This window comes from Ovis canadensis, chromosome 2 (genome assembly GCF_042477335.2).
Source record: "Ovis canadensis isolate MfBH-ARS-UI-01 breed Bighorn chromosome 2, ARS-UI_OviCan_v2, whole genome shotgun sequence".
NCBI lineage: Eukaryota > Metazoa > Chordata > Mammalia > Artiodactyla > Bovidae > Ovis > Ovis canadensis.
In genome coordinates, this window is record NC_091246.1 from 212,997,098 (window position 1) to 213,020,141 (window position 23,044).

The window sequence follows — 23,044 nt, forward strand, 5'->3', positions numbered from 1 at the left end:
ACCATCAGAAGGTCATGTTCTAAACATAAGGGATAAGAGAGATGAGCTCCCGCTGTTTAGCGGTCCAATACCAGAACTGAGGCTTGTTCATATTTGTCCTTCTCTTTCTCCTGGAGGGCATCTGTTAAAAACTAGGGACATTAAAAAACAAGTATGGATTAGTCAGTGGCTGTTAAGTTGCAACAGAAACCTAATTCAAACTGGCTCAAGCAAAAGCAGAAACTTTGTTGGCTTACATAAGTTTAAGGTCCATAGATGTATCTGACTTCAGGCAAAGCTGGGTCCTACTCCTTCCCACAGGCCATTAGGAGCTCATTATTAGGAGAATAACTTTTGTGCTTCTGTCTGTTGGGACCATTGTCAAGGGACTCCCCTATATGGTGATAAGACAGCCATCAGCAGCCTCAACCCAGCAACTCTATAGAAAGAGATTGTCTCATCCCTAGTATATCCAGAAAGTCCTAGAACTGATGTTCAATACAGTCCTCAATGGTTTGTTGATTCAACCTGGGTCACCTGTCCCTTCCTGAGCTCCCATGGCCAGAAAGATGTAATACTCTTACTGGTCAGAATTACATCACAAGGCCACTCCTGGAACCAGCAAGTAGAAACAGATCTACATAAATTCGATGAATGAGTATAAGTGAAGAAGCAGTCCCTGAAAGGAGATCAAGCTGCTGTCATGAGGGAAAAATGGACGTCGGGCACAATTAGGAGCTGTCTACTATAATTCCTAGTTTTTATAATGATACAAACTTTATCTTCTTAGGTTATCAAGAAAAGAGAGATGAAGACTTTTCCCTTCACATATTTTCAAGTTTATCGTTAGAAAAGATGATTCTATTATCATTCTTAAAGTCGCTGCCATTGTTAGCTAGGTAAAAGGAAGAAGATTTCTTTCTGTCTACTGGTTCAGTATCTTTGAGCTACCCCAAGAACGCAGCTGGCTTCACTGAGTTATTCATGAAAAATAAACAGACCGTTGGCTGTTTGTTCAGATAAGCAAGTGACATTTTGATTCACCCAAGACCTAGGAATTTGCCTTAGAAAGAGGCAATAGAATGCTTTGAAATGATAAAAAGTAACTCATTTTCCCTGGGTAAGAATTGCTCTGTCTGTAACTGCGTGGGTTGTTGTTTTGTAACAAGTACATATGCTGTTCTGAAAAGCTTCACAAGATGGAATGAGTTAATGAATTAGAACCATCAAATGTATGTATCCACAATGGTTGTAGTTTGGCTCCTACCAGAGTTAACCAACCCCTTCTCAGTTGATGAGACCCTCTTGAACTCCACGAACACATCCTTTCGAATGTGTCCCTCCATCAACAGTTGAGCGTTTCTCCTGATTTCCTAGAACAGCTGAACTGAGGAGTTTAAGAGGTACCAAGGCAGATACTGTCTACAGATTAGGGGGATTTTGGAAGGGCTTGAGTTTTGATGGAATGTGACGCTGGTAAAACTTCAGATGCCACCTGAAAGACTGGGCCTCACTCATCTAGATTTCAGGAAGGAGTGAAATTTCTAGGAAAGAAGACAACAAAATGAATTGAAGATTCTTTTTTTCTTTTGGTTGATAGCATCAGTCCTCCTGTATTTCAGTGTGGCTTTCACAGGACCATGATGACATATTAGCCATATGGAAGAAGATTTTGTGAATGAATTTCTAGCTTTTAAACATGTATTACTTTGAAAGAAGGCAACATGTTTACAGGCAATCCCCAACATAAAAATAAACTATGTTTCAGAAAACCAGTAAGAAATCGGTGGCTTGAACCTGGGAATGATTTTCTCCATAGGAAAAAAAGTTACTGGTTGTAAGATACTGGACTAGCCTACACAAAGTACACTAAAATCCAATAACTTTGTACTAGTCACGGGCTTCCCTGCTGGTTCAGTGGTAAAGAATCAGCCTGCCAATGCAGGAGACTGGGGTTCAATCACTGGGTCAGGAAAATCCCCTGGAGGAGGAAATGGCAACTCACTCCAGTATTCTTCCCTGAGAAACCCCATGGACAGAGGAGCCTGGTGGGCTACAGTCCATGGGGCTGCAAAAGAGTCAGACACAACTTAGTGACTAAACAGCAATGACAGAACATGAACCCAGAAGTGGGAGCAGGGGAACCATCTGAGCCAGTGGCCAAAGAAGGAAGTTTCCTTCTTCCTTCTTTTCTGGACACACTTTGGAGATGTTCTATAGCCCCTCCTTATCTATCAGTCCTCAAGGATGTGTCCCCAGGTTTCCTGACCCATAATCCCTCCTACCTCATTATCATACTACGCTTAAGTCCATGCTTCCCTCCAGAGTGCTCAGGAGTCCAAGGTTACCTCTCTTTTCATGGTCCTCCATTAAAGTACCTGTTCTCCTGTAGTTCATGTTCATCACTCTGATCTGGGGGAAGTAGAGTTGGGCCAAATAATCAAATCCATGAAGGTTCTTCCCACTCCCTGAAAGACTTCTCTTTCTAAAGCAGGTGTTTGATTTAACCCTAAGTAGGTAAAAATTAGGCAGCGTAGGGGAAGTCTAGAAGCGAACAGGAGAGAGGTCAATAGAATCTGTGCTTAGAAACAGTCCCTTGGTGAAAGCGAGGGGCGAGAGTGCCTTGGCTGCTAAGGCATTTTCCCCATACCTTTTTGCTGCCGCGTCATGGCCTGAAGCTCCTCCAGCACCTCTATTCTATGTACAGAGCCCAAGTTACCCCACATCTCGCAGTCAAACTGCTTTCCTGTGGGTAATGACCTGATCCTAGGGGTGGCACTGATTTCTCCAGCAGCCTGGCCTTTAACTCCCTCAAAAGCAGTCTTTTGTTTCCAAGTCTTCCCCCAGTGGCCCAAGGCCAGTTGCCACAACTTACACAGTCCATGACTCCTCAGTCAGCACTGTTTGAAGTCTCCCCTAAAGATGCTACTCCAAGCTAGTGCCTTCTCACCCAGTCTTCCTAAGCCCACAGATAGAGGTCCTGAATTTTAGACCCAACACACAGCAGGTATGGGAAGCATTTTAGAGCATGGGCCCTGTGTTCATACTCAGGCTACACCACTTGCTAACTGGCTAAATTTGGCCCATTTACTTAGCCTCTCGGTCTTCTTTAACATTCGGATAATAGCAGTATCTCATGTAAGTATTGTGACCACGAATGAACTATTACATGTAAAGCACTTAGAATGGCATCTGGCATGCAGTAAAGTGCTCAAGAAGGGTGAGGAATTTTTAAGTGGTGCATGTACTGAGGTGTTCAGAAATAATATGTTCCATTGGGCAGACAGCTGTTCTCAGTCATTGTTGGAGCTGAACCTCTTTGGTTATTCCAGAGTTTGGGGGTATTGTACAGCACACAGAGCATGTGGAAGGTCTTCCAGTCATGCTCACTCTGGTTACCTCTGAGGTGCCCACAGCTCTTTCAGGTGGTAACTGTCAGGACCGGTTATAAGGCACTTTTGGCAAAGTCCATAGGTCAGAAGGTCAATATCTATTTCCCTGTCTCCCCCACACAAACTTTTCCTTCCAAAGTGTGTTCCTTTCATCCCTGACCCCAGGGGCACACCTAATCTCTTTAATGAGCTTGCGCTAAAATCAAAGACCAGAAACGAAAAGAACGTTCGAAGCTTTTGTTTTCAACTCTGCAAAAATCCTGAAGCAAAGAAACACTTTGACACGAGGAAAAAAACAAACAAAAAAAACTTACAGTTACCAAAAGGGAAAGCCAGGAAGGGATAAGTTTGAAATTTGAGATTAAAAGATACACACTATTATACATAAAATATATAAACAAAAAGGACCTACTGTACAGCAGAGGGAACTATATTCAGTATCTTGTAATAATCTATAATGGAAGAGAATCTGAAAGAGAATACATGTATGTATATGTATCACTGAATCACTTTGCTGAAACATTATAAAACAGCTACACTTCAAAGAAAAAAGAAAAAATTTAAAAAAAGAAAAAGAAATGCCTGGGTCTAGTTAAGGATTTGAAATAGGGAGAGAGGACTACAAGGAGAATATATGTAAATTATTTACTCAGTAAATGTTGCTACAGCCAGCTCACTAGTAACAATGGCATCAACACTGATTCTATAAGCAAATGGTAGGTGTCTTCAATTCTATTTTACAGATGAGGAAACTAGTGTTTTGAGACTCTGCGCATAGTCACATGATCGGTAACAAAGCTGATACTCCAATCCGCGCCAACTCCCTGTGGAACAGAAGAAAGGAAGGCCACTGTGACAGCTATTGAGATGTTTTTTCTACAAGAGATGTTTGAAAGAAAGAGAATCTCTGCTGGAATTATCTTTAATTATCACTCGTAATTTGTTTTTAACCCAACAGAACTGAACCCAAACCAAATGCTGGTATCATTTCATCACTTCTCTCTAAAAGTCAAAATAAAATCATTCTTTTTATGCTATAATCAAATAAGTTAGGCTATCTCTGGCTCAAACCCAAACCTAAATACCAAAAATCAGAAAAAGAAAGTTCAGAACCACATTATTTTTCCATAATATGTCAAAAAAAAAGCCTATGCTTTAGTTACATTAGAGTGAAAAAAAGAACTCTTTCTGCTTCTAATGAGCAATTAATTCCAGCTCAGGATGTTGAGTTTAGGATAGGTTAAGTTCCCCCAAACCACAGCCGTTTGTGTTGGATCACGGTTAAAAACCCAGAATTCCAGTTTCTACAATAATCACATTCTTTTCTTCTACTGCAATGGGAGAAATGACCATTTTTATGTAACATAGGAAAAACCATAGCAGAAACGCCTATGAATTCCAGATTTACTAAACTGTTTTCAAAGCTGTTTAAAATCAGTTGAATACGTTTTATTTTAGCAGAGCTCAAAATTCTGAAATAAACTTTAGGAACTGAAATTTTTTAAATGAATATGTTTGGAGGAAAAGATATGAAAATTCACTTAATTAGCATGTTTGGCACATGAATCACTTAACTTTGATGACAATGAAAACTCCATATGAATCATATTTGTGTTCAGATCCCAAAACCCAGAACCACCCCTTGCACAGCTTCCTAACTGTAATTAACCAATCAGGTTGCTGTGGTAGCCATCTTCTTCTTTCAGCTTAAGAAAAAATTTGACTCAGAGTCATTCTGAAATTTAACATCATTTGGTTCTTGTTAAGTAGTGACTAGTCTGGTGTTATGATGGGAAAAAGAAAAGTCAGAGAAAGCTCTTCTCCGAAATAAACAAGAAGAACACTTGAATCAAAGAAAATCCTAAAATGATCACAATCACAACAGCAGTGTTGGAACTGCCATGCTCCACAGGAAGAATGACCCCTTTTGAATACATTGTGATGACACAGACTAAAGTCTGTGACTTTACAATCCTCCTATGACTCTCATTAATTTCTCTGTCTCATACCAAGCCTTGAAATCATGGTGCTAATTCTCAGAGTGTTTATGAGAAAGTGCAAAAGTTGACACCACTGACTTCAGCTAGGCTGACAGGAAAACTTTCCATTTGTTCAAGTAAATGAACTAAGAAGAGAGGGTGTAATGTTAGTATTATAAACGATTGGTAAATTATTCCTTTTCTGTTTTGATACGACTTTCGTAAAGCAATGGAATTCTTCCATTTTTATCTCCATGAAGCTTTCTTCTGATAATTTAGATCATTTTATGTTACCTCTCAGCCTGTTCCCTAGACAGCAAAGCCAAAGCAATGAAGAATAGTTTTTCCACAATCATTCATTCCTTTGTTGATTTATTTATCCACTGAATATTTACCAGTTTATACATGAGTATGCATCAAGCCTAACACTTGGGTCAACACTTATCAACAAAGAAGGAACACCTCAGTGGGGGGTGTGTGTGTGTGTGTGTGAGAGAGAGAGAGAGAGAGAGAGAGAGAGAGAGAGAGAGAGAAGCTGTTATTGTTTTGAAGTTTCTCCTTTAGGGAAACAGTAGGAAATATTGTATGAGAAAGACGTTCCCTGGCATTATCTGATGCCTTTCACCTAAGGAACCTTCTTGCCCACCCTGTGAAAATGGAGACTCCCAAGCCAGGTGAAGACACTTCTATTTTTCAGTTTTGTTTTCCTATCTTCACCAGTTATCAGAGTCCCAAATTATTTCTGAATGGCAACTCTATTTTCATTGTAATTTTTATACATATCAATTACTTTTCTTTTCCTCATCTATTTGGCATGGACCAGGTTTCCTGTTTTCCATACAATTCCCTTTACAGTAATTTCCCAGGTTTAAATTGTCAGACCGCACTTCAGCAGCAACGTGCTCTATGCATCTGTGGTTGTAAAGGAATCAGAAATTCACATTCCAGAGAAGGAAATCATGGCCCCACAATGAATGTGAATGATGGCAGGAAGAAATCTTTTAATAGTACTTAAATTGGTCATTGAGAAAAACTATGAGATTTAGAGCTTTGTGGTTTACCTGGGGTTCTAGTACTATTTTTAAATTTCCCAATTTCGGAAGTGGGTACTTTCTCTTTTCTACATATGGTTGCATAGATGTAAGGTTTAAAATGTCTTGAATACATGATGATGAAAGAATTAAACAGATGACAAGCAAGTAAGAAGGAACTGACATTGGGTTTCCAGCATTCCATATTTCCACGTAATTTATTTTGAAGTTTATCAGAATTTTTTAATCCTTTTGCAATTAGAAGCTCTTAAAGACTTTCCTTTGCTTGGAGGTTTTCTCTACAATATAAGAAACCCTATTAATGTCCCTCATCAATTATCCATTTTCACTCATGCTGTGTCACTTTGGTCCCAGGACTGAAGAATAAAATTTAAAAGTGCATGGTAGTTTAGTCATACATTCATTTATTAATTAGTTCCTTAGAACTTTATTTCAAATCCTGAAAGATGATGCTGTTGAAGTGCTACACTCAATATGCCAGCATATTCAGAAAACTCAGCAGTGGCCACAGGACTGAAAGAAGTCAGTTTTCAATAGTACATGATTTAGATCTAAACTGGATTTAGAAAAGACAAAGGAGCCAGAGATGAAATTGCCAGCATCCATTGGATCATAGAAAAGCAAGAGAATTACAGAAAAACATCTACTTCTGCTTCATTGACTACACTAAAGCCTTTGACTGGGTGAATCACAACAAACTATGGAAAATTCTTAAAGAGATGGGAATACCAGACCACCTGACCTGCCTCCTGAGAAACCTGTATGCAAGTCAAGAAGCAACAATTAGAACTGGACATGGAACAATGGACTGGTTCAAAATTAGGAAAGGAGTACATCAAGGCTGTATATTGTCACCCTGCTTACTTAAACCATATGCAGAGTACATCATGCAAAATGCCAGACTTGATGAAGCACAAGCTGGAATCAAGATTGCCAGGAGAAATAGCAATAACCCCAGATATGGAGAAGGCAATGGCAACCCACTCCAGTGCTCTTGCCTGGAAAATCCCATGGGTGGAGGACCCTGGTGGGCTGCCGTCTGTGGGGTCGCACAGAGTCGGACACAACTGAAGCAACTTAGCAGCAGCAGCAGATATGCAGATGACACCACCCTTATGGCAGAAAAGAAAGAGGAAATAAAGAACACCTATTGATGAAGGTGAAAGAGAAGAGTGAAACAAACTGGCTTAAAACTCAACATCCAAAAAACTAAGATCATAGCAGTCCCATCACTTTATGGCAAATAGATGGGTAAACAATGGAAACAGTGAGAGACTTTATTTTCTGGGGCTCCAAAATCACTGCAGATGGTGACTGCAGCCATGAAATTAAAAGATACTTGCTCCTTGGAAGAAAAGCTATGACCGACCTAGACAGCATATTAAAAAGCAGAGACATTACTTTGCCCACAAAGGTCAAAGCTATGGTTTTTCCAGTATTCATGTATGAATGTGAGAAAGTGAAGTCGCTCAGTCGTGTCCGACTCTTTGCGACCCGTGGACTGTAGCCCACCAAGCTTCTCCGTCCATGGGATTCTCCAGGCAAGAATACTGGAATGGGTTGCCATTTCCTTCTCCAGGGATGAATGTGAGAGTTGGACTATAAAGAAGGCTGAGTGCCAAAGAATTGATGCTTTTGAACTATGGTGTTGGAGAAGACTCTTGAGAGTTTCTTGGACTGCAAGGAGATCAAACCAGTCAATCCTAAAGGAACTCGGTCCTGAGTATTCATTGGAAGGACTAATGCTGAAGTTGAAGCTCCCATACTTTGGCCACCTGATGCAAAGAGCCAGGTCATTAGAAAAGGCCCTGATGCTAGGAAAGATTGAAGACAGGAGTAGAAGAGAACAACAGAGGATGAGATGGTTGGATGGCATCACCGACTCAATAGATATGAGTTTGAGCAAGCGCCACTCAGAAAACTCAGCAGTGGCCACAGGACTGTATAGGTGGTGAAGGACAGGGAAGCCTGGCATGCTGCAGTCCATAGGGTCGCAAAGAGTTGGACATCCACAAAACTTTTATTTGGTGGTAACTGTGCCAAAGTTGACTTGACTCTGAGGAATTAAGAATTGTGTCTGATGGGAAAGGCAGATAGGAAGCATGATTTCAGACATTCTGGGATGTTTAGGAGTAATTGTACAGGGAAAGATTTATGGGTGAATGCATGGTAAGGAGAGATTAACCAAGAATGAAGAGGCTAGATGCTTTTATCCTATAAAACTTCCCAGTGTGTGTTTAACCTTTCCTTTTGTCTGCATTTAGGGCACTGTGCCTCCAAGTAAGCTCCTCCAAATGTCCTTTGGAATGTCTGCTTAGTTGCTCAGTCGAGTCCATCTCTTTGCAACCCTGTGGACTGTAGCCCCCCGTGCTCCTCTGTCCATGGGAATTCTTCAGGAAAGAATACTGGAGTGGGTTGCCATGTCCTCCTCCAGGGGATCTTCCCAACCCAGGGATTGACCAGGTCTCCCGCATTGCAGGTGGATTCTTTACCATCTGAGCCAACAGGGAAACCCTTGTAATGTCTAAGCAGATACAAAGTGGCTTGTGATATTTCACAATCATACTTTTCTATGGACCCAATCTCTCATTTTAAGGATTTGAGTGTTTGTCCATCATGTTTGTCCCAGTTACTGACTGAGATCTTCCCAAGAGGGCAGATTTTCTGTGTGTCACAACTTATTAGATGTTCATAAAACCAGTTGCTGCTGCTGCTAAGTCACTTCAGTCGTGTCCGACTCTGTGAGACCCCATAGACGGCAGCCCGCCAGGCTCCCCCGTCCCTGGGATTCTCCAGGCAAGAACACTGAAGTGGGTTGCCATTTCCTTCTCCAATGCATGAAAGTGAAAAGTGAAAGTGAAGTCGCTCAGTCGCGTCCATCTCTTAGCGACCCCCTGAACTGCAGCCCACCAGGCTCCTCCATCCATGGGATTTTCCAGGCAAGAGTACTGGAGTGGGGTGCACAATTGACATTTTCAGAGATTTGGAGTAGAATAGAATAGATCAGAGGGATGGCATATTTACTACTGTAAATATGAGTATTGGTGGATGGAAATTTTGTTTCACAGCCAGTGAGCACACATACGTGTATGTGCTGGGTCATGATGTAAAGTAGACTTCTTCCTTTGGGTCATGATTTTTTAAAGGCTGAAAAACTCTAGTCTAGACTTTAAGTTCCATATCTGGTTGGTTTGCCATTTCATTTACAATAACTCATATAGTATTTGTTTCAGACTAGGGGCTCAAGAATTTTTTTGAGTAAATATTGTTGAATACATCCTATCACATAATTTAAGGCACAGTTTTCTCTTCTTGATTATATCCATAGTATTCTACTATATATATAGATAATGATAGATATATACACAGTTTGCATATTAATTAATTTTATTTTAGCAGCTGATGGTTTATGTAGCTCTTAAATGGACATTTTAAGAGTTTAAATTACACAACCAGATCAGGTGGATATAGTTGCCAGTTGCCAAGTCATGTCTAATTCTTCATGACCCCATAAAGTGGAGCATGCCACTTCCCTATCCCTCACCATCTCCCAGAGTTTTCTCAAGTTCCTGTCTACTGCATCAGACATAGTCGGGATATTTGAGCTTTTTCGGTTTTCCAAAAATTGCTTTTCTTTCTTTTACATCAAAAAAGTTTCATTATAAATATAATACATGCTCACTATTAAAAAAAAAAGTAGATAATTGTTAAAAAGGGTTACAACAGAAATTTCAGTCACCTTTAGTTGACCACACAATAAGTGAACACTATGTTTTGGAGTACTTTCTTTTGTATAAGCACATACACACACACAGACACACACACACAAATACACATACCCATACATCTCACATATAGTAATTATATTGGAATCCTACTGAATGTACTGTTATTTAAGCTACATTTTTCACTTTTTATTAGATGGTAAGCATTTCTTATGCCATTAAATACTCTTCAAAAATAGGAACTTAATGCTTAGTGCACAGTATTTTCTAGAAAGGACTTTCCTGGTGGCTCAGATGGTAAAGAATCTGCCTGCAATTTTCTAGAAAGAATATTCAATAACTGAGTAATAACTATTGTTGTTGGATGTTTAAATTATTTTTATCATTTCTTCTATAGGTAGTAATATACAAATTAGCTTTCTAAATAAATCTCTGCATCCTTATGATATTATTTTGGTATCATAAATCAATATATTTGTTATTTAATATAAGGCTATGAAAAAAATTTAAATTGATCCAAATAACCCAGCTTGCCCTTAGAAAAGTTGCTTAATTTATATTTTTATTAATAGCATATTTATTAATACATCCAATATGTATTATTGCTCCATCTTATATAGGTTTCATAGCAGCCCTATTAAAACTGAGTGTTTTCATTTATCTTTTTATCAACTTGATAGCAAATATCAAGTATTTTGTTTTCATTAAATTACAACTGAAATTGAGCAATTCATGTGTTTATTGGCCATATAAATTTCTTCTTTTCTATAAATTTTTTATTTTTCCATTACAACATTGTCCTTTTTTGCTCGAGTTGTAAATGTTCTTTGCTATCAAAAATTCTTGAGAATTTTTTTCAGCATTTTTCAGTAGTCTCTTAACTTTGTGATACTTTAGAGAGAGAAATGTTTTCATTTTTATGTAAACAAGCCAGAGACTTTTATTAGTTTTTTCAAATGGCATTTTAAATATCAGATCAATATGGTCATGTGATTTTTTCTTTTTCTATTAATGTGATGATTAATATTAATAGAGTTTCTAATATTGAATAGCCCTTGCAGTTGTGAAAAAGTGAATCTACATTCCTATGCTGTCTGTTTTATTCTTTTAAGACAGAGCTGTGCATGAGTTGCTAGTCTTCTATTTGTGATTTTGTATATATATATTTGTAAGTGAAATTGATATCTAAGGTCTTGTGTGTTTTCCTAACTTTAATAGCTTTAAGTAAAAGGGATATATTACCTTTATAAAATAATTTGAGTGGCTTTTTATGTTTCTATGCTTTGTAACAATTTCTATAGTCTAAGAATTATTTCTTTTTTAAGATTTAAAATAACTAATCCATAAAAACATCTAGCCTGATACTTTTTTGTGGATAATTCTGTGACCCCTTTATCAATCATTCCCATAGATGGAGATCTTTAGGAAAGGAGATGTTTCCTCCTTTACTGAAGTTTGAAAAGTTGCTATCTTTTTTCTATTAAATTATTTCATTGATATTTTCAAACTTTGAGTACATTTTATGTTTTTACCACTTAATATATTTAATAATCTTGTTTTTCTGCTCTAATATATTTATTCCTTCATTAACTTATTATTTCTCTTTCCTTAAGAAAGGATAAAGCAAACTTTAAAATTACTAAGCTTATCATTTTCAGTGACTTTTTAGTCATGGTCAGTAACAATATAACTTAAGGCAGTGAGTTCACATTTGAATTTAGTTCAGTGAACTTCCAGAAGTGTTAGTATCTAAATGTTCTTTTTATTTCTTTTCTAAGTAATCTGAAACTTAAAATTCTTCTTTGACCAAGAATGATTTATAAGATCACTATTTTAAATTTTAATAATTTAGGGTTTTTTCCATCTGAACTTTTATTAATATTTGGTTTTAATACTTCATAGTCAAGGACAGTGACTTCTGAAATTTCTGGCATTTATTGAAAGTTGGCATAATATATGTTACTTTTGTTATTTAAAGATTTAATTAAAACCATTTTTCTATAGTTGAGTTCAGTTCAGTCGCTCAGTCATGTCCGACTCTTTGCAACCCCATGAATCGCAGCACACCAGGCCTCCCTGTCGATCACCATCTCCCGGAGTTCACTCAGACTCATGTCCATCGAGTCCGTGATGCCATCCAGCCATCTCATCCTCGGTCATCCCCTTCTCCTCCTGCCCCCAATCCCTCCCAGCATCAGAGTCTTTTCCAATGAGTCAACTCTTTGCATGAGGTGGCCAAAGTACTGGAGCTTCAGCTTTAGCATCATTCCTTCCAAAGAAATCCCAGGGTTGATCTCCTTCACAATGGACTGGTTGGATCTCCTTGCAGTCCAAGGGACTCTCAAGAGTCTTCTCCAACACCACAGTTCAAAAGCATCAATTTTTCTATAAGTGTTAATAATTTAATAAATATTTATTGAATGCCTAATATATTCCAAGACTTCCCTGGGGGCTCAGATGGTAAAGCGTCTGCCTATAATGCAGGAGACCTGGGTTCAATCCCTGAGTCAGGAAGATCTCCTGGAGAAGGAAATGGCAACCCACTCTAGTGTTCTTGCCTGGAAAATCCCATGGACAGAGGAGCCGTAGGCTACAGTTCATGGGGTTGCAAAGAGTCAGACATGACTGAGCAACTTCACTTTTTTAATATATTTCAAGCACTGTTAAGGTGCTGGAGATACATCAGAAAGCAAAGTGGACCAAGTCCCTGACTTGGGGCACTTACATTTTAATATATATGTATCACTGTATTTCCTTAAATGCAAGGCAGCATAATTGTTATACACACAAAAAATTTTATGACAGAAATAAATTCTTACATAAATTTAATATAAGAAAACAGAAAAAGAAAACACTACCACATTAAATGTAAATCCCATACTATGCTTGGAAAAATGTGGTAAAATAATCTTATGAAGTACATTGTCTCTGACATTGCATATATTTATTTAACATCTTCTTGATCTGTCAAAGATAACCATTGGGTGAAAGTCCCTGCTTACTGTCTATTACTGAAACTTTCGGTCTTTTTTTTTTTTTTTTTTTTTTTTTTAGGTCTGTCTCTTGTAAAATGTTGACTTGTGGTATTTCATTCTGAGGCTTTCTCTTCCTAAGAAATATTTAGCTTATTTATGTGTTATCATAACTGGCATTCTTATTCTTTCTGTTCTTTTTAAACTTTGTGCTTTGTATACCTTTTTCTGGTTCCCTTTTTTTAGTTGTATTTTCTTTGATTATTTTATTTAATAATTTTAATCATACTGACTTTATAAAGACATTTTTAACCTAGTTTCTCTGTCAACATCAAAGATGAAATCATCTCTATTGAGTTTCTTCCAGGTCAAAGGAACAAGGTAAAATGACTGTGTGTTATCACAAATTTCCCTCACACTTTTTAACCTGTTGTATTTTAGATCTACTCATATTCTAAAGAAAAAGGTGTATCTTGTTTTTAATATTTTGTATGGGGTATGTTTCCTATCATCCAGAAACTACATTCCAAGTCTAATGGTAGTCCTTTGCTTTAATGATTCCATAATTGAGTTCTTTATCTTGACTCACTTGCTTAGCTTTTTAAGTAATTTTAATTTTACTTCAGGAGGCATGCATAGTATATTTTTGAATCCTGGAAATCTGATAATGTCATTTATATATAAATCTCAATGCCTAATGCCTGCTGCTTTGAAGTGTATAATAAATGTTTGTTGTATCAATAACATATCTGCTTCCAAAGGGGTTTTTTTTCCCTTAAAATTTGTCTTTTGATTTTTAATATTGATGAAAGTGAGATCTGAGGATGACCTGATTTTTCTTCTTTACAAGTAACCTGTTTTTCCTATCTGGATCTTTTGGGATTCTTTCTTTATTCATGATATTCAAAATTTTCATCTGAATTTCTCTGGATATTGGCCTCTTTTCATTCATTTTGCCTGGTTTTTAATTGAGTCCTTTCTGTTAACAGTTTCATGTTGATTTTTTTCTGCTTTCTTAGTAGAAAGAGTAGATGTTGTACCTTAAAGGAGATGAGTGAAGTTCCCTTGCTTGGTGACGGGGAGCTAACTAATGTAAACTCATATCTCCTATTGAGAGATGAGACAACTTGAGGTGACTGGAAGTGAACCAAAATCCTAACCAATACCTAGAGGAGAACCTGGCTTCTGCTTAGTTTCTCAGATGGTTTTGCTGAAATCCTTGAGCAGGGGATCAGCTTTCTGTGCCCTTGGTCTGCTCACCCAACCCTGTCATCCTGTATTATCTGTGGCTGTGTCAAACTTTCATCCTCATACCATTGCCCATCTAGTCAAGAGAGTATCTTTTATCTCTTGGACTTTTTTTTCCTCCTGCTGTTTCCACTTCAAGAATCCTGGGCTCTCCAGATGTGCTATTTGAGAAGACATGTTTGTTTTCTAATACATTTTGTTAGCTCTAGTACATTTTTTTGTAACTTCATTAACCTACTATTTCCTTTCCTTAAAAAGGGATAAAGCAAACAAAGAGAAAATCCATGTTGGTCTCCCCATTAGCACCATAACCTCTCCTCTAGTCTCATCCTGCAAATGGAGCAGTTTCAGCCTCCTCCTCTGTCCCCTACCCAGGAAAGCTGGCTGTGCGCTGTCACCATGCGCTCCTTTCAGCTTGGCAGATCCACAGCAGATCCGCCTCAGTGCTGAGGCCTGGGGCAAGTTTAACCTACTTTATGTGCCTCTGGTCATTCCAGCGGGAATCTGGGATACCAGTAGTAAATTCTGTCTCATTGCCATTGAATCCCAAATTCAATACCCATTGTAATGCTTGAATTTCTCCAGAAGAAGAAATTTCTAAAAGATGAATCAGACATAGACTGGCGATTCAATTCTTACATGATATTATACATGTTTCAATGCCATTCTCCCAAATCATCCCACCCTCTTCCTCTCCCTCTGAGTCCAAAAGTCCGTTATACACATCTGTGTCTTTTTTGCTGTCTTGCATACAGGGTCGTCATTGCCATCTTTCTAAATTCCATATATATGTGTTAGTATACTGGATTGGTGTTTTTCTTTCTGGCTTACTTCACTCTGTATAATCAGCTCCAGTTTCATCCATCTCATCAGAACTGATTCAAATGAATTCTTTTTAACGGCTGAGTAATACTCCATTGTGTATATGTACCACAGCTTTCTTATCCATTCATCTGCTGATGGACATCTAGGTTGTTTCCATGTCCTGGCTATTATAAACAGTGCTGCAATGAACATTGGGGTACATGTATCTCTTTCAATTCTGGTTTCCTCGGTGTGTATGCCCAGCAGTGGGATTCCTGGGTCATAAGGCAGTTCTATTTGCAATTTTTTAAGGAATCTCCACACTGTTCTCCATAGTGGCTGTACTAGTTTGCATTCCCACCAACAGTGTAGGAGGGTTCCCTTTTCTCCACACCCTCTCTAGCATTTATTGCTTGCAATATTTTTGGATCGCAGCCATTCTGACTGGTGTGAAGTGGTACCTCATTGTGGTTTTGATTTGCATTTCTCTAAAAATGAGTGATGTTGAGCATCTTTTCATGTATTTGTTAGCCATATGTCTTCTTTGGAGAAATGTCTATTTAGTTCTTTGGCCCATTTTTTGATTGGGTCGTTTATTTTTCTGGAATTGAGCTGCATAAGTTGCTTGTATATTTTTGAGATTAGTTGTTTGTCAGTTGCTTCATTTGCTAGTATTTTCTCCCATTCAGAAGGCTATCTTTTCACCTTGCTTATATTTTCCTTTGTTGTGCAGAAGCTTTTAATTTTAATTAGATCCATTTGTTTATTTTTGCTTTTATTTCCAGAATTCTGGGGGGTGGATCATAGAGGATCCTGCTGTGATTTATGTCTGAGAGTGTTTTGCCTATGTTCTCCTCTAGGAGTTTTATAGTTTCTGGTCTTACATTTAGATCTTTAATCCATTTTGAGTTTATTTTTGTGTGCGGTGTTAGAAAGTGATCTAGTTTCATTCTTTTACAAGTGGTTCGGTGATGACCCAGAGAGATGTTATGGGGAGGGAGGTGGGGGGGGGTTCATGTTTGGGAACTCATGTACACCCATGGTGGATTCATGTCAATGTATGGCAAAACCAATGCAGTATTATAAAGTAAAATAAAGTAAAAAAAAAAAAAAAAGATGAATCAGAACAAGACCCAGGACAGTTTTACTGCAATGCAAAGGCCATTTTCCTAGCATAGCTTTTTCTTATTCACACACAGAAAAACAATGTGCATCTAGTGGTACAAGTGGAAAATATGGCTTTTTTCCCCTTATTTTGTTGACTCCTAATTTTTCTTTAAATGGTTGTGCACAAGTGTGACATGGTATAAAACTTCTAAATTGGTTTCCCTACTGTTTGGTAGCTTCCCTGGTGGCTCAGACGGTAAAGCATCTGCCTGCAATGCGGGAGACTGGGGTTCAGTTCCTGGGTCGGGAAGATACCCTAGAGAAGGAAATGGCAATCCACTCCAGCACTCTTGCCTGGAAAATCCCATGGACAGAGGAGCCTGATAGGCTATAGTCCATGGGGTCGCAAAGAGTCGGACACGGCTGAGTGACTTCACTTTCACTTTACTGTTTGGAAGAAAAAACCTCTGCAAAATATAGTAACAAAGCTGAAATTCTAGTTGCACATCCATATAACTCCAGTGAGGCTAAGCTGAAAAAGCCATAGAAACTTAGAGGGTTGAGTTATTGTGGATTTTTTATTTACATTGAAGATGTGAAAAATAATTAGAGTGCTAGGTATTATGTATATGCAGTTACCAGAGACTATATAAAAGTTTCATTTTCTATGTTAAACGGCATTGTTATAATTCTTTAAAATGAAAAAGTTCCCTCCACAGACCTAAAGTTACTGGTCTTTATTTACAGTTCTTTATTTACAATAAAGATACTGGTTGCATGACATCAGTAGTTCCTAGATTGAGTGTTATCCTAATAAAGAGCTGCATTTATGATATAGGAGTAGATCCTCATTATGGGTTTAAAATAGTGGGCGTGAGACTCAGCACTATTGAAGACATGTCCCTTTTCACATTGAATTAACATTCACCCTTCATTTCAGTGATAATTTCATCCAGCTTCAAAAAATGCTTGGCCAACTCCCAGCCCATTTACCCGTGCAGGTGTGGTTATGTTTTTCTACAGGTCCTTGATTTGTGACCACTCTCAAGAAAGGAAAGTCTGTAGAATTATTTTTCAAAAGTACTCAGAATTGGGTCAGTCCTACTCTGACTTTATGACCTCCTTTCTTTTGGGGTCTGGGACTCCACCGCCCCGTGGAGATACTCAGATTTCCATTGAGTCTAATGTCTCTGGTATCCCTAGAACCCTAGGGTTATGGTGCCTATCAGAATTCCCTGACCTGGACTGGTTACCTGTTTGAACTTGACCCCAACTTGCCGACCTGTCAGACAGTCTTGAACATAGGTTAGTCTAATCTTTTCCACTGAGAGTCATCTTCTTATGTCTGTCCCCATGTGTACTCATTGCTACACCTGACTGTTGGTGGTAGGGTTGTGGTTACGTGTTTCTACCCACCCTAACGCAGCTGTCACTAGTCTGGCCCATTCAACTGATGTCCATGTATCTGGTGGCGCCAGCATCTTGACTTCAAAATTAGAAGGGTTGGTGGATACAAAGCTCCCTCCAACACTTTGGAAGAGTGCTACGAAAAGTGATTGATGTTTATGGCTTCTTTTCCTAAAATGTTGGTAAATGTGTGCATCCAAAATATGCCAGTCAGAAAGCCTGCAGGACCTCTCAGGCTGCGATTCCATACGTGCGTTTCCCCATCTTGATCGTAAGCTCAACTTTGATGTCAAACTGCTCATCTGTCTGAGGCACTTACTGCCTAACCATATTTCCATTCTTAACTTGGAAACAATACGATAGATGCCACATTCCACATTGTTACCTTTTTTAGTTCTAGGGAGGAAAATAATGGGAAATGCTCAATTAATTGACATGGAAAAATTTAAACTTAAAAAAGTCCCACTGAGTTTTGGCTTAGTGCTTTGTCTTGAATGATTATTACATTTTTATCTAGTTTAACATTCTTGAGTTCTGCAAACCCAAAGCACAACTTCACTGGTTTGATTTCCTGTCCTTTAGAAATATCATCTGGGGGTAGCATGGAGTAAGGGATATCATCATTAATGAGAAGTGATATTAAAATAACTTGAAATGATTTTTCTATTCATATGTCCACACCCTCTTTCCAAGTAAGTCTCAGTCAGGGACACAAGTGGTGATTGAGACTCCATTAGCTTTCAAGATAGTGAAGAAGTCAAATGAAAGATTCGCAGCTCTAAGTAAAATAGCACAAGTGTAGGACCATCACCGGACATGCAAGTGTAACTACAATGAAAGTTATCTTGTACAAATCAGTTCCCAGGACGGCATTCAATTCTTTTGATAAATATGCTTGATACGATGAAGTACAGCTTCCAGAAAGATAATGGAGCAGATAATTAATCTATTTGGAAATATAAACACACACACACTCATACTCACACATTCACACACACATACACACACTGCAGGGAGACAAGGACCGTTGGTTAGCAAAATCTTGTCGGAACAACCTAAACGTCCTTCTCGAGAAGAGTGTGTAGCCTCAGACAAGGGAAAAAAAAAAAAAAAAAGAAAAGACATTTTTGACTGCAGTAAGGTTTTTGATTCTGTGGTGTAAGGCCAAAATCAATAAAGGACAAAAGAGCCAAGCTCTCACTTCTTTTACATATGTGGGCGGCTGTTTGGGAGCGCTGGTAAGCAAGTCATTAACATTTCCGTTTCAGTAGTCTACGGCGCACCAAGTGGGGCTTCCCAGGTGGTCCACCAGTAAAGAATCTGCCTGCCAAGGCAGGAGGCGCAAGACACATGGGCTCGATCCCTGGGTTGGGAAGATCCTCTAGAGAAGGAAATGGCAACCCACTCCAGTATTCTTTCCTGGCAAGTCCCATGGACAGAGGAGCCGTGATCACTTTGTGATCACGGGATCACAAAGAGTCAGACACGACTGAGGGTGCACACACACATGCATACCAAGTAGTCTTCTCTCTAGGGATAACTGATGAGGGCAGTTAAAGAAGGGGCTGTTCCTTCTGCCGTATAAAGCCTTCCAGAGTTCCGTCATTAAACCCTTCTTGTTTCTGTTTCTGTGTAAGGGCAGGTGCTGGATACACCCTTCATCGCAGTCTGTCTCGACCTCCTCCTCCACGTCCCTCCTCCCACTGTTAGCACCCCACTGCCATTGTGGCAGTGAGAACAGACCTGACGAAATGCCTGTTGAACTCTGCACCATTGCTTCTAGGTTTCTCTCAAGAAAAGGAGGAGGATCAAGACACTTCCATCGTAATGTTAAGAGTAACACAGACGTTTCCCCATATATGAAGTACGGTTCCCTCTATTACAAGATGAAGCCTAGGCCTCATCTCACTACCCTTTCCAAGTAACTGACAACTGCGTGATGTAGTCAGAGATGGGTTGGCAGCTTCTGAGTGGGAATGTCTCATGGTTCACAGTAAAAAGAAATTTTCAGTCAAACTAAAATAGCCAGTGACTACAGTCACCAGCCAATGGTCTACCCGAGTGATCTGGAAGACAGGTTCCATACTGCTCCCACTAGCCATCCTGTAGGAGGTTATGTTCCCATTTTAAATATCTTCACCATCACAATAACTCTTGTGAGGCCTTCCTCCATTGCCCCGGCTGCGTCACCTTTTCCCTGGTGGTGCATTCTATATCAGGAAGTAAAGTGTAACTATGTCCTACCTGGTGCCATCACACAGCTTAGTTAAGAATTTGTGGACTTTTGAACCCCGCATCTTGCCCAGCCTCACACCGAGGGCCCTGCTGCCCCTAGACAAATGCTTGCTAGGGTGAATTCTCAATGACCCAACTGGGTAAACAGGCAGGGTCATCGAGTCATCTCTAAACACAAGGGGCAGACCTTCTGACACCTGTCCTGTGCTCTCACCTCCAGCTTCTTCTCTCCATGTCAGAGATAACACAAACCTAAATATTCAACAAATTAGCATAATGAGGAATTCCAGCTCGTGGGTCATTGCTAACATCTTTTGCCACAAAAGTTAACTTGGTGAGCGCTCTTCACAGTGTTCCAAGCAGCTACCTGACATGCAGGCAATTACACCCATAGGATGAGCACCTCATTCAAGTCTTTTTATAGATGAAATCAGTGTATGTTCATGGATTTTGAAATAATAGATATGGATAAGGTGGCATGACCTCACTTGAGCATGAAAAAAATTAACTTCCAACACATTTTAATGCAAATGTTACCTTTGTAAGTGGATGACCTGAAAAGAAAAAGTGTTTCCATAGTAACCTAAGGGAACACATAACCTGTTTATGATAACTTCTCCATGAAGAGAGCCAGGCGTGGATTGGGGATATGCTTTGATGTCTGCTGGAAAAAAATAACTGACAGCCTTGTGTGAGTGAATGGTTAGATTTCACTTTATTTGCAGTTAATTTAGAAAATAAACTTTCATAATGAACTGCTGAAATACACACTTGAAACAACCAGATGATCTGTCAAGATATTTTCTAAAATGTAATTTGTCATAGGTGACAGCTGAGGCATCAATTTCAGAGGACCAGATTAGGAATGAGGACTTAGGATAGGTCCTTCCCGTCCCACTTGTGTCTTTTTCCCTGTGCTCTCATGTTCTTCCCTAGGAATCACTGAGGCCTTTTCAAGCTCTTAGATCTCTTCCTCTTTTCTTTTTCCTCATTTTTTACCTCCAAAAATGTTACATAAAAGCCGCCTTTCTGGAATTAAAATTGTATGCTGCATGGATATCACAGAAAAGGAGCATATTGATTATACTTCACTTTGTCTACTGACATGGCTGTTGGAGTTGGTGGCTTTTGGGAAGTGCCATTAGCTAGAAGTGAGTCTGACATGCCCAAGACACTATATGCTTACATTCCCTTCTTCTTACGGATGTAACATCTACTTAAAGGCTTGTCTATAGGAGATTTTTTTTTTTAGGGTGATTAGGGAACAGATGCATACAGTTTTAAGAAGTATTTCTTTGAAGAGCCATTGTTAAGCTGGCTCACTGACAGGTCCATGCCCATGGGCTCTGGTGTGGACCTGGGGCAGAGGCCCTGGCTACAATTACCCATCTGGTATCCATCTGGTCACACAAATGAAAGATAATACCAGATCACAGAGAAGCCATACCAACTGCCAACTCAGTATAAGCAGGCAAAGAAAGGTGCCACCCAACAGCGCTGTGAAGAGTAAGACATGCTGTCCATAGGGTCTGCACATTTCCACCCCAAGATGAAAAAGAACAGCACTCAAGAGCCTCTGGAATGGAAATGCTGCACGTATCTCACTTACAGCTGCCACTTATTAAACATTCCACCAGGTTCTCTCTGCCACATTAAGTTGCTAGTGGAATTGGGGAGAAAAGGTATTCTAATATTCTTGAGATCTGCCTTTTGCTACCCACATCCATACACAACAGGGTTAACAGGACTTGAGGACTTCTAAATGAGGAGTTAGTACCAGCTTCAAAAGGGCATTGATTTCACTTCCATGTAATGCCACTTTGCTGTAGTCAAAGATTTTGTGCTTGCTGTAAAATGATTTCGACATTTATCGATTCATTACTTTCTCCTTATTTTTCCCCCTTTCTTCTGACTTTGTCTGCTTGCCTCCAGAATACAGTGTGCTCTGATTATTACAGTGGCTAATAGTTGAGAATCTGTCTATTGATATAACCATCAGAGATATGCCATCCTCAGATAGCACCCTCCTACCCAGTGGAACTACAAATGGACATGCTGTTTCAAGATGGGAGTGGGGAACAGTGTACTTGCCTGTGAGGCTGATCATCCGTGGTCACCTTTCCTGTTCACTCGCTCCACCTGCTCTGCAGTACTGGTCCCTGTCTTAGTCTTTTTTCTTTTTTTCCTTTGAATTTTTATTTATTTGGCTGCTTTGGGTCTTAGTTGTGGCATGTGGATCTTTCCTTGCATCATGTGGGATCTTTCTCTGTTGTGGCATAGGCTCAGTAGTTGCGGCAGGTAGGCTTAGTTGCTCTGACATGTGGGATCTTAGTTCCCTGATGAGGGCTCAAGCCTGCATCCCCTGCACTGGAAGACAGACTCTTAACCACTGGACCACCAGGGAAGTCCCCATCACCACTACCACCTTGCTCTTTCTCTATGGAAATATCAGCTGTGACCAAATAGAGTAAGAATTGAGTGACCTTACAATCACCTAGGCAACAGCAACACATTCTCTTGTCTTTTCTATGCATTAGAAGGGTTATCTTCATAATAACATATACATGGTAGTTTATATGTTGTTGTTCAGCTGCTAAGTCATGTCCAACTCTTTGCAACCCCATGAACTGTAGCACACCAGACTTCCCTGTCCCCCACTGTCTCCTGGAGTTTGCTCAAGTTCATGTCCATTGAGTCCGTGATGCTATAGTTTATATACTGCCATATGTTTTGAAATACATCATCACACACACTTACCTCTGAATAATCTATTGAAGACCAGGAACCCATTTCTACAGGGGAGAAAACTGAGGCTAAAAGAAGTTACATAGATTGCTTATGATCACATCATTAAGTGTGAACCCAGATCATCTGTCCCAAAGTTTAAAACTCTTCCACTGGATTAAGGTTTTGGTTTTATTTTTTTTATGTCTCTGAATTTGTCTTCCCTCTTTATATAAGGAAATAATAACTCCATAAGGATCATTGCAATTTCCCAAAATATGAGGCGGCCAGAGTCAGAGCTAGAGATTCTGAGTAGAACAAAAACTCCCACCCTGTGGGTGGATAGAAGGATGAGAGCTAAGTTGAATCTCTTTCTTTCATAAACTCCTTCAAAACGTTTCACATACTTCCACTGAGAGA

At 39.3% G+C, this 23,044-nt stretch overlaps 1 protein-coding gene across 4 annotated transcripts in view; it reads left to right on the plus strand.

The window, feature by feature from the left end:
- Positions 1–23,044, plus strand: part of PARD3B (par-3 family cell polarity regulator beta) — a 1,167,593-nt gene that overhangs the window by 1,033,622 nt on the left and 110,927 nt on the right. The window contains exon 22 of one of the 4 annotated variants that reach the window (XM_069578086.1): positions 4,115–5,230. The exons of the other annotated variants lie outside the window; for them this stretch is intronic. Within the exon in view, the coding sequence (XP_069434187.1) occupies positions 4,115–4,135 (21 nt within the window). The 3' untranslated portion in view covers positions 4,136–5,230. Of the gene's footprint in view, positions 1–4,114; positions 5,231–23,044 lie in introns of those variants that run through there. 4 annotated transcript variants of the gene reach the window in all.